Here is a 12,501-nt window from a genome sequence, read left to right as displayed (position 1 = left end):
TATTGAAATTTGTTCCCTCCTTTCTTTGGTTAGGTTTGCTAGTGTTCTATTGATTCTGTTTATCCTTTCAAAGAACCAGCTTTTAGCAGCATTTTCCCCATAGTTTTCTTATTTTCCCTCTCCTGAATCTCAGCCCTGATTTTTATAATTTTTCTTTTGCTATTAGTTGGATTGTCCTGCCTACTCTGCTCTAGTTGTTGTAAATTTTGTGCCAGCATATCAAGCATGAGTCTCTTTTCCTTTCTCAGGTGTGCACATATTGCTATGAAACGTCCTTTGATGATTGCCTTTGCTGTGTCCCATAAGGTTTGGCACGTCGTGTGCTCATTCTCGTTGGTTTCTAGAAATTTCCTAATTCCGTTTCTGATCTGTGCCAGTACGCACTCTTTTTGCAGTAGAGAGTTTTTCATCCTCCAATTGTTTGCTCGTTTTCTTTGTCTTCCTTTTGTTGATTTCCAGCCTTAGGGCACAGTGGTCAGCGAAAGAAGTCTGTATGATATCAATGTGCTTAAATTAATGTAGATTCGCCTTATGCCCCAGCATGTGGTCTATCTTTGAATAAGTGCCATGTGGGCTTGAAAAGAATGTGAACTTTTTTGTATTTGGATGAAAAGTTCTATAAAGATCTATCAGGTCAAATTGTCCAACTCTGGCCTCCTTGTTGAGTTTCTTTCCCTGTGATCTATCTTTCTCAGAGAGTGAGGTGTTGACATCACCCACTATAATTGTTGAGGTTGTGATTTCTTTTTTAATCTTTTGCAGTGTTTGGTTGACGTATTCAGCGAGTCTCTCATTCAGGGAATATATGTTTACAATGCGTAGTAGTTCTTTGTCTACCATTCTCTTGAACATTATATAGTGTCCCTCCTTATCTCTTTAATATGGTTTGCACTTTGAGGTCAATTTTATCTGAGATTAGGATTGCAACTCCTGCTTTTTTTGAATTGCTGTTAGCTTGGTATGACTTTCTCCAGCCTTTGATTCTCAGCCCATTTTTGTCTGTATCCTTGAGATGTGTCTCCTGTAGGCAGCAGATTGATGGGTTGTTTTTTCTAAGTCAGTCTGCTCATCTCAGTCTTTTAATGCCTGAGTTCAGGCCATTGATATTCAGGGTTATTATCTCCATCTGCAGACTCTGTGGTGTCATCTTCTACCTTTTGTTGAGTTTTCCTACTTTCCTTTCTCAGTGTGTTGTGCATGCGTGTGCTTCATTCTTGGCTTCTTTCCATCCTTAAGCCAATGCTATCCTGCGGGTCTGTTTTCTCTTTGTTGCCCTCTCGGTGAGGTTGTTCTATGTAGTGGTCTCTTTCTTATGTTTGGTGAGTGTTGTTCTTCTGCCCATACTGGGTTGGCAAGGGTCTTTTGTAGGGGTGGGTTTCTTCTAACGTATTCGAAATTTTCCTTGCCTGGGAAGACTCTTACTTCTCCATCTATCTTGATCGATAATTTGGCTGTGTATTCTTGGATTTGTGTTGTTTTCCTTCAATATTTGGAATATGTTACTCCACTCTCTCCTCTTCTTCATAGTTTCTGCTGATAGGTCTGAGCATATTCTTATTTGGGAACCTTTATATGTGATTGCTTGTTTTTCCCTAGCTGCTCTCATGATTTTCTCCTTTTCCTCAAAGTTGGAAAGTTTAACTATTATGTGCCTTGGTGATTTCTTCTTGGGATTCAGCGTAGCTGGCATTCTTTCAGCCTCCTGAATTGTTGCCTGGTTTTCATTCATCAAGCTGGGGATGTTTTCCTCCAAGAATTCTTTCGCTATTGTTGCAGATGAGTTCTTTGTTGTGTCTTCCTGTGGTAACGCAATAATTCTAATGTTGTTCCACTTCATCAGACATAGCTCTTAGGTTTTCTTCAGCTTCTCTGATGATCTTATTAGATTTTTGTTCGCATTTGTTAAAATCTGCTTGGCTGTCCTCCAAGTTACTGATGCGGCTCTCTGATTCCTCTAGTCGATTCTCGAGGTCCGTGTTTCTGCTACTGGTTTTTGTTATCTCCTCCCTAAGCGCCTGTATTTCCCTTTGGTGTATGGCCTTTATCTCCTCTATCATTTCATCCTTTTTCTGTATTGCTTCCCTCATATCTTGTATGACTCTAAACAGCATTCTGAAAATTTCTTTCTGGGGCAGCTCTATGTCTGCTTCTTCTATGTATGTTGTTATGTTCGGGGCATCTGCCATTGCCTTTTTTTTCCTCCTGTTTTTTCGTTGAAATCGTTGGGGTTGATGACTGTTTGTGTTGCATTGTTTTAGAGGAGCCAGGTGCCATTTTCCAGGGAGTCAAAGAGCACTGGCTCTCTGGGAGACTTGTAGGAATGCTCCTTCAAACTGCCTACAGGTAATTTTATTATGGGATTAACCTACCCCTTTAGCTTCCTGTGGCTTCCCACTCAGGGGAGTGCCCCAGAAGGCTGGTGGGTTGCCTGCTTTGGTGTTGTGGAGGTTGGGCAGAGGCTCCTGCAACATCTTGGAATGTTGATGAGTGTTGGCTGAGTTGCCTTATATCCCCAGGTGCACAGGCAGGAATTCCCTGGAGAGAAGTTGGGCAGAGTATCCCCTGTAGGGAAACAGGGCTTTCCCTAGCCTCAGGCTAGCTACACAGGGTGGAGCTCACCTAGCTGGGTGTGGTACAGGCGTAAATGCCCTAGGCTAAGGGGCGTGGTCTGGAGGGCAGCAGTGGAGTGTGAGAGAACAGGAACGAGACAAAGAGGAGAGAAAAAAATTAAAAAGGCCATTTAGACTGTGCGGGAATATAGGGAAGAGGGTGGGGGGTCAGCAATTATGTAGCTGAGTCCCACTCCCTGCCCGTGGAGCTGCAAGGGTTTAGTCCCACAGCTGAGCCTAGAAAAAGCCCCTTCACAAACCCCCCCAAAGGCAGTGGGGGGACAGCAAGCAGAGATGGGAACAAAAGCAACAGTGTAGCTGCACCCTGATCCCTGCCCATGGAGCTGCAAGGGTTTCGTTTCTGTTCTGAGGCAGCGGCAGCAATCCACGGCTGAGCCAAGGGAAAAAAGCCCCTGGCAGACCTCTAGTACTGTGGAGGGACAGAGAGCAGAGATGGGAATGAAAGCAACAATGTAGCTGAACCCCGATCCCTGCCCGTGGAGCTGCTCCGGACAGGCGGGGGCAAATTGTGGCTATGTCAATGCCAGGCCTCCCTACGGGCTCCAAATGGTGCTGGCTCCGCTAGAGACAGTGGCTGGGCCAAGCTCAAGCCCCAGCCAGCTTCCACTGAGGTAAGCCCAAAGTTCCCAGCCCCTCAAGACCACGTGGGTCTGTGTCTACTTATATTTATGATGCTCTTCCTGTTCCAGCAGTGTTGAATTTCCCTCTAAGCAACTCTGCTCAGCTGAATTCTGCGGAGTCCCCTCTGGTATGTGTCACTCCATTGCCATCTTCCCAGAAGTCCCAATAATACTGTTTCATCCTTTGTTTTACACATCCTTTTCTTTTTTTTTTTCACATCCTTTTCTTTCCAATTTGATTTACAATTACCATACTGCTTATGATACTTAGGTTTTGTGCCCATTGGCTGAGTCTGACTTCTCAAGGATTTGGCATTTAGAGCCTAGTGATACCCCAGGATATGACCTAACAGTGTCATAAATTCCATAATGGGATGTGCTGTGAAAAGTTTTCCCTAGGGGTATGGCCTAATTCCTATATAAGTGGACACTGTGGGGAAATTGGCTTGCTTTTCCTGAGTCTGGATCCTGCATCTGGCTTGGTGACTTCTGGTTCTTTGAATTGAACCAATGGCTTGCCATACTGCCTGCCAATCCGGGGAGCCATCAGTACTCTGCCACTTGAGCTGCTGACTGTGGGTTACTTTACCTCACTTTTACAGCTGTGTGCTATTTCTTGACACAAATTTACACGTGTGTGTGTGTGTGTGTGTGTGTATGTGCAATCATTAGTTTCAAATCTTTAGCAAATCCATCATAGTCTCCTGTCAACTTGCAAAGGGGTGGAGTCTAGCCTGTCAACCAGGTTGCATCTTGATGACCTCACTTGGGAGGTGCGAAGGAGATAGTGTAACAGGAGGCTAGATACACTCTCTCCCTGCAAGACATTGCTGTTGGCAGCTATATGGAGCTACACTGATGGAGCCAAGTCCTGGTGCCAGAGGAGCCACGTGGAGCCCACGCCAGCGCTGAGATGCTTCCACCACCACTGGATCCACAAGGCTTTCCACCCACTGGCCTGTGATCTTCCTACATTCTGGTCATTGCATGTGTTGGGTGAGTTTGAGGAGGAATTTACAGACAGGTATCAGACATATGGGATAATATCAGACTTAGGGATTTGACTTGGACTGGGCTAGGATATTTTGTTAATATACAATTACTCTTTATACAAAGCTCTTTCTTATGCACATGAGTGTCCCTGGATCTGTTTCTCTGGTCTACCCAGACTCACACAGCTGCCTAATCTAAAAAGAGCTATAATGAGCGGGGATCCATGTTAACTTCAAAGAAAACCAATGTACAGTATGGCGCAACTATTCAGGAATATTTTATATTTTCAAAGTATTTAGGAACTCTTTAATTAGAAAAATAAAGGCAATGGGATTATCTATCAGGTTCTAAAAAGTACCCATGGATTAAACTACATACATCCCCCACTTAAAAACAAAGCAAAACCTTAAATCACAGTGCAGTTATGTTTTCTGACAAGAAGGAATAACCAAGCTACACTTGAGTACAAAACCTGAAATTCTGAGCATGAAAATAATTTATTGATTAGACACATGGTTTATTCAAGCATTAGGCCTACTGAAGATAGAGCTAACATCGGTCATGGAGTTGGGGGAAAATTCCATCTAGCACCTGCTTCATTTCAAATTTTCTGGGGACAAAGTTTATGCACTCTGTCATCATCTCGCCCTAAAGCAGCAATGTGTGCTTGATGTTAGGGAACTTAAGGAGTATATGAGAAATTTGGTGTACACTTGGCGCAGGTATCATTAATGACACAACTTTCAAAAAACATTCTTACACATGAAATAGCACTGCCTGCAGTGAGAGCCTTTGATAATCAGAGAAAAGAATACCATTAAATATTATCTTACAAACAGGAAGTAATAATATAAGCCCATTAGCCAATGGACTGATTCAAGAATCGGGGAAAATGTCACAGTGAGATTTTTCTCTCTGTAAGATGAAAAGATTAACCTTCAATTGATAATAGATCATTTCATGATATTAAAAATATCTAAAAAGGAAAACAAATTTAACCTAAATTGCATTTAGGGAAGAAATGCAGCCAAGAAGTAGTGTAGCTGCAGTTCTTTGGCTAACATTAAAAAAAAAAAAAAAAGCGCCAATTAAACATTTTCGGTAAAATTTTATTTAAAAAAAAAAAAGCAGCAGATCAACATTACAATTCAAGAACCTAATCTAAATGTGTACTCGACAATGAAGCACATCTGAGTATGGAGAAAAATATTTTCACAACCCCCCCCCCCCAAAAAAAAATCCCCTTAAATAGATCTTCTCCAAATAGCCAAATAATAAATCACTTCTGTAGGCCTTTTGGGGAGTGGCATCATAACCAAACAACTGAACATTTATAGCTGTGGAAACAAATCTACTACAGGGGTATGAATCTTGGGTATTAAGCATAATCTGAGAAATCAAGTTAAGCTGTTGAAGATGTAACAAAAGAATGAATGTGTCAGCACACGCATGCGTGCGTCTGTAAACGCCTACAAGTCAGCTGACCTACAAGCAGCTGAGATAACTAATTTGTTCAGTTGAGGCCAGGTTTAGAAAGAAATTAAAAATTACATTTCCAACAGCCCACGAACCAAATTGAAAAATTTAAATGATAGAAATTAAGTCTCTTATCAAAGAGCCTTTTGTTTAGTTTTGAGCTCCATTTCAGCCCCACCCCCTCCCCCCACCCCTCACCCCCAGGAAACAACAAAAACATCCCGCATCGTGACTACTGACGTTCACAGATGAAAACAAGCCGGTGCCACTGGAATCAGTATCCCCCCACTGAGGTATAAAAATCTATATAGAAATTTGATACTATACTATAACAAATTGTACTTCTCATAGTTCTGATTTAATTTTCTTTAAACCCTGTTTAATATAGCTTTTTTTCTTAAAATTATTATTGTAAAAATGTTGGTTTCATGATACTGAATCTGGTTCCAGTTCTTTTTCATTAATTTTTATATCAATATTTCATATACTGGCTACCAGTTCTAATCAGAAAATAAGAAACCTTGGAAATCTCTTCTCCGCGACGGCACATCCCGTCGGAATAGCGACTGATGTGCGGGCACGTCTTCCTGGTTGCTTCTTCATTGTCTGAGTGCGCCTTACGATGGTTCTTGAGGAGACTCAATCTTGTAAACATCAGTGTGCGCAGTCTCACTCCTACGTAGGTTCCCGTCCTCGGACAGGAAGGCTGGTTCACAGCTGGCGGAAAGCTCGAGGAGTCTGATGTTTGAATGGCTGATACACCTTGCATCCTGCAGAACAGGAAAGACTTTTCCTTTTTTGCTACGTAAGAAGGTGGCAGAAATGTATGCTGAGGTAGCCCAGTCAATCCTTAATTTCTTCTTCCTCTGTTTATTTTGTGGTTGTACATTTGGTCTCAGAATATTTCTGGAAGGGTGACGTTCCGAAGAAGCCACTGCTGGGACCGGCTCCCGTTGCAGTCCCTGATGCTGGGCACCTGGCTGTCCTCCTCAGTGGCCTTATCCAGGCACTGGTTACTGTTCACATGCTGCAGGGTGAGTTTCTGGAAGGGACAGGGGAGGGGGGCGGGGAGGAAAGCTTTACATCAAAGTGCAAGCAAAGAACAAAAACACCCTCTGCCCTCCCAGCTGGAGATTAAGAAATTTGGGGTAGAAAAAAGTGACTTCATTTAAAATATAAAGGAGAAAGCGGTGTGTACTAAAGACGGCGGGGAGAAAGGACTGGGGTACAGTGGGAACCACTGGACCTGGAAGATGACGACCTGACTTCGTCTCAATTGCTCATAAGCTTGAAATAGGGTAAAATGACCCTACCTACCTACCTACCTGTTAACCCATTCATCTAATTTTTTGAGGTGGCTCTTTTCCTAAAAAATGACCAGAGGGAGGGAAAAAAAAGGTGGATCCTAATCTAGGACCCTCAGCCTAGTTTCAAAAGTGTTGGATTTCCTTGTGATAAGGCTTTTCAAATACATTCTGTGAGTCCAAACCTCAAGCCCTTAGGAACTCAGGTCCTTTTGAAGATTCAAAGTCATAGGATGTTTGGCTGCCAAGATCTAATACAATCAGCCCCAAGTCTACATCGCTATCAAATCTAGAAGCTTCCTTTTGATAAAAACAAAACAAAATTCACTGCTACCAAGTTGATTCCGACTAATAATGACCCTATAGGGTAGGACGGCCCCTTGGGTTTCTATGAGTATAAATCTTTATAAGAGTGGGAAGCCTCATCTATCGCTCCGCTCTGGAGTAGCTTTGGGTTCAAACTGCTGACCTTGTGATTAGCAGCCCAGGATGTAAGCCACTACATCAGGGCTCCTTCAGGGAGGTGATAGAGTGTAGAAGGAAGAGTGTAGGATTTGGGAGTCTGGAGTTGGAGTTTGGCTAACTTGTGTGTTCTTACTGCTAGCGTGAGAATATTGCGTCTCCTGAGCAGATTCGGCAATAAAGACAGGAAACAAATACAAAGTACCTGGCAGTGGCTCATACAAAATAGGGCCTTAGTAAACGGCTGGCAGATACAGCTGTGTGTTTTCCCGCCTACTGGATTTTTACACAGCACAGATATATGGTGTGTGTTTTTTTTTCTCTTCCAAACGCCATCATTTGTTTATTCCTAGGTGGGGGCACATTATGTACGTGGGTGTGTTATGTGTAATATTTATTTACATCCCAGATTTGATGTGGCCATGCTGGATTTCAGGATAGCTTCAGGAGGGAAGTACAGATGAGATCGGTAGTGAATGAACCACCCCGAGGACTCCTATGGCGAGAGCTGTGGTAAGCTGTGTGGGCGTTTGCATTACGATGATTTTGAAATCATCTGAAACCGTGTGAACACAACCGCCGTGGGATGTAAAACATGTTCGTTAGCGAGCGCTCGTCTGATCTTATTTTCACTCATGGCTTCACTGAGATTCTTTTCCTTTTCAAGCAGTGTCAGTCTAAGGCCAGATACAGCTCTACCTCCTTCAACAAGTTCCCTTCAATGAGGCCTCTTTTGCCTCATTTGAACGGACGAACAGCTTCCCTCCCCTCCTCCCTCCCTCCCGGACATCGGTTGATCCTGACGCAGTGTCCCAGCACGGCCCCTGTGGGTTTTTGAGACGAACTTATGGGAGTAGGAAGCCTGGCTGTCTCTAGGGAGCAGCTGGTAGTTTTGAACTGCTGACCTCGCCATTTTCAGCCCCATGCATATAACCAGGGTTCTCTATTTGTATGCGATTGCACGTCCTCTGGCTTCTAGGCCCTTATGGTGTCCTGGTTCATGTGTGAGCCGGCACATGGCCGTGGCATACAGAGGGAGATGCCATCACCTCCGGTGGTCACTGACTTCAGGCGCAGCATCAAGCACAGACTCGGAGAGCCAGCCCGGCATGCTTCCGGTCTCCATTGGTCTTGATGCAGCTGCTCTGTGGCTTCCTGGGGGAGCCGGGCTCTGCAGTGAGGCACTCCTAGAGGGCATTCGGGGTCTGTTGCATGCCAACCATGTGCCCTGAGCTGCTGCTTAGCCTCTCTGAGCCCAGCCACCTCATCAATAGAAGACACTAACTTCATAGCGTGGTGGCTGGCTCAGAGCAGGTGCTCGACAAAGGGTCCTAGTGACTGGGACACTCAGCACCCAGAGAGTCGTGACTCTCTACATGCTGCTGCCCAGGCCTCCAGGCCTGGGGGTGGCCCAAACCGCGGCCCGAAAGTGAAAGTCCACTCACGTTGTCCATCTGCGGCTCAATTGACTTCGCCCTCTGCCAGTCCTGCTTCCTCCCTCCCAGAGGTGCTGAGCCAAAGGGGCGAGCACCCTAATAAACACCCACAGTGCTAACACTCCATCTCAAACCCTACCTTTTTAAAGAAAGCGATGGTTTGGGTCAAAGTGTCACAGCAAAACCAGGCTCCCATTCAACAATGTTTACATGTTATTCAGTGACACGGAGTGCTTTTCTCCCCCTCCCTATTACTGCCCAGGGCCAACAGCAGCATGTCTGCAACAACAACGCTAATCTTTGCTGCTGTTGACATTATAACAGTCAAACACACAGCGGGTCAGCTGCCCCCACAGGTACAATTCAGGGACACTGGTTACATTCTTTGAGTTGAGCAAGGGTTCTCACCCTCCCTTTTTTGACCGGCCTGGCCTGCATGAGAAAAGATAGCCCTACGGTTCCTCTTATCTAATCTTTGCCTTCGTTCATGTCAACATGATCCCACACAGACAGCACTTTAAAAAGCTGCATGCTCAAGGCAGACTGTTTGCTAAACTCTTAGTTTCGGCAGAACTTTAAGGGATATTTTTGGTTTAAGGTTTAAAGATCTCAGGGCTATGGTTTTAAGGCTTCATCCATCTGGCCTCTGTGGCTCCACCAAGTCTGGAGTCCACGAGAATGTGAAATTCTGTCAAACGGTGGAGAACTCAGACTGAGACACTGATGGTTCATCTCAAGGGGGTGGGGTGGACATAAATGTGGGGTTTTTTGGTTTTGCTTTAAGTCTTGACCCAGCAAAGTGATCCAAAGTTCTAAGACTTTATACCCGTGACTCCAAAACCCAAACTCCCAGCCATCGATTCTGACTCATGGAGACCCCATAGGGCAGGGTAGCACGAGAACTGCCCGTCTGAGACTGTGGCTCTTTATGGGAGTAGGATGCCTTATCTTTCTTCTGCAGAGGCATGTCTAAGATACCTCGACTCATCTCTCGCTTTTCATACTCGTCCTCGGACACTGAGGAATGCTTGTTACAGTGGACTCTATAAGATGACTGGCTGCGATACCAGCCTCCTTTGCACCGGGGCCCAGAATGGGATAAAGTCCTGGCCCTGGAGATATCAGATATCAGCAGCATTGGTGGAGGAAGCTCCAGGAGAGCCCTGCTGTCCCTGTAAGGAGCAGGACATGTGGCCGTCCACCCTTCCTCTTTCTTGCTGCCTTGAGCTGGGACGTGATGGTGGGAGGTGCAGCCGTCACCTTGTGGTCACAAGGAAAGGCCAACAGTACTGCAGAGAGGTAGCCCTCATGGTGACTGTGCCGTTTCGTCCACACCAGAAGGCACCCTTCACACTACGTTTTATTTAATCCATATACAGCACTGTGTAATGAATGCACGGTCATTTCCATTTCCAAAAGACCTTAAGTCTGAGAGGCTTTTTAATCTTCTCTTTTTTGGGTTGTCACAATGACTCTGGGGTATGGCTGGAGATTATACTCTCTGGCGATGACTATACTATCGCTGTTCCTGCTATGTGCATGGGGCAGTTAACTCCCCCAATGGGAATAACATCTACCCCGGGAGGCCCAGGAACAGAATATTCAAGACATTTCTAATAGCCACATTAACCAACCCATTCTATTTGCCCGACAGTCTGACAGAGGAACTCTAGTGGCACAGTGCTTAAAGCACATGGATGCTAACCAAAGAGGTCAGTGGCCTGAACCCTCCACTCACTCTAAGCACGTGAAGGCCGTCTGCTTCTTTCCGTAAAGAGTACAGGCAGCTCTTTGTCCTATGGGGTCCCATGGGTCAGAACTGACTTGATGGTCCCAGGACAGTTTGACACTGTGAAGGCAGACTCAGGACCCATAAGATATGGTCTCTGCCCTCTTCAATGTAAGTTTAGTGGCAGAGAGAAGACAGGTAGGTAAATAACCACCAAGAAGCACAAACACTACAGAGATTAAAGAGGATTCTAATTAATTTGGGGGCAGAGAGCACTCATATGGGGCCGAGATTCACGGAGTACAGTCAAAGCTGGACCCTCAAGAATGGAGAACATAGGTCGGGCAGAGGAAGCGGTCTGACTAGAACTGTCCAGTGGGAAGGCACAGGGTCCATCCAAGGGCAGCATGTAGGCCGGAGTCTGAGCCACAGAAGGGCAGACAGCTGAGACGGAAGCCATCACTTTGGCCAACACCTCCCCTCCATTTATGGAGAGATGAGGAAGCAGAGTGAGCCAAGCAGAGAGAAGGAACAGAGTCAATTAGGAAAAGTAGTAAGGCGTCTAACGCCAAGGGATAGAAGGGTTTAAAAATATCACCTGCTTAGCTCTACTCGGTGCGGCAGAGAAATTAGGGGAGAGGGGACAGAGAGCCACTGGCTTTGTACACAGGAGCTGTTTCCACAGTGTCAGGCCAGGCATGCGTGCCAACTACGTACTCCCTTCGGACAAAGCCGGAGGCAAATGAGTTGAGCTTCTAAGCAGAAGGGAAACAGTCAGAGAATTTGGTGTTGGTTCCAGAATTGTGGAGTCTGAGGTACAAATTGACAGACGAACCAGAAAGGAGAGAGAGTTTTATAGGAGACAAGTCCACCTGAGCATGACAGAAAGGGGGCGGACCCACACAGGCTCCAGAGGAAGACAGTCAAGACAAAGACAAGGAGCTGGGGTATATATGCCGCTGAAAAATGACGGGAAGCCAGAGTTTCACTAGGAATCCTTCTACCTAAGAGTTCACTGCGGTCATCTTAAAAGCCCACTTGCAGTTCCCTTTCCTCGTTCAGGGAGCTTCAGGAGACCAGCAGGATCCAGGGCCACCTGGTCACCGCAGAGAGCCGGGAAGGAAGGTGCTGTGATTCCGCAGGTTAACGGCGAAGGGGAAGAAAACATGTCTATTTTATGGACATGCTGTTTCCCACGCATCACTTTCCAGAGTATAAGAATACTCAATATTCAAACTCCTCTGAAACGCATTCTCTTAGCGATAACGCACATCAAGGTAAACAAATGAAATCTCCTCCTCCCCTCCCCCCTTGGGGCAATCGGGTAACTTACCACCGGGTCGTACTCCCACAGTTGGTTGCCTTTCAGATGGTGGCATTTGAGCATTGTGACTGGGCCGTTGAGCTTGGAGACGTCCAAGCAAAGGTCATCTGTCCTAATTTCCTTGTTGGCAGTGTAAGAGAAAACCTACAGACAAACACACAAACATAAGCGTTGACAGCAGAGAGTGTTAGGTCTACTTAACAAGCACAACCTACTCCTTCTCTATCGGTCAGGTCGTTCTGCAAAACACGCACCATGATGTAAGAACCGACGACCGTGTCCATCGGAGAGTGGAGGATGACGACGACATCACCATACAACTGCCAAAAGACAGCACGAGGTAACTGCCAAGCCACTGAGGGGAAAGCTGCTACTGCAGCCTCACACCTCGGTGTTTGTTACTGCCAGAGATGCGTCATTAACATGCCAACTAGATTAAAGCAAAAACACACTATTGTTGGGCATGTGAAATGCAGGCTTGTCAGCTAATGAGATACTGGCAAGTAAAGAGTTGTATTTTAAGACAC

The 12,501-nt window shown here is 45.5% G+C and overlaps 1 protein-coding gene across 1 annotated transcript in view; it reads right to left on the bottom strand.

Annotated features, from left to right (window-relative positions):
• Positions 1–6,076: 6,076 nt before the first annotated feature.
• Positions 6,077–12,501, bottom strand: part of GALNT1 (polypeptide N-acetylgalactosaminyltransferase 1) — a 39,342-nt gene continuing 32,917 nt past the window's right edge. Inside the window, exons 10-11 of the mRNA XM_004702957.2 lie at positions 11,984–12,118; positions 6,077–6,761 (exon numbers count right to left, since the gene is read on the bottom strand). Of these exons, the coding sequence (XP_004703014.1) occupies positions 6,615–6,761; positions 11,984–12,118 (282 nt within the window). The 3' untranslated portion in view covers positions 6,077–6,614. The remainder of the gene's footprint in view (positions 6,762–11,983; positions 12,119–12,501) is intronic.

This window comes from Echinops telfairi, unplaced genomic scaffold, assembly GCF_000313985.2.
Source record: "Echinops telfairi isolate 266 unplaced genomic scaffold, ASM31398v2 ScPeMD7_7400;HRSCAF=8409, whole genome shotgun sequence".
NCBI lineage: Eukaryota > Metazoa > Chordata > Mammalia > Afrosoricida > Tenrecidae > Echinops > Echinops telfairi.
This window is presented reverse-complemented; position numbering and strand designations above follow the sequence as displayed.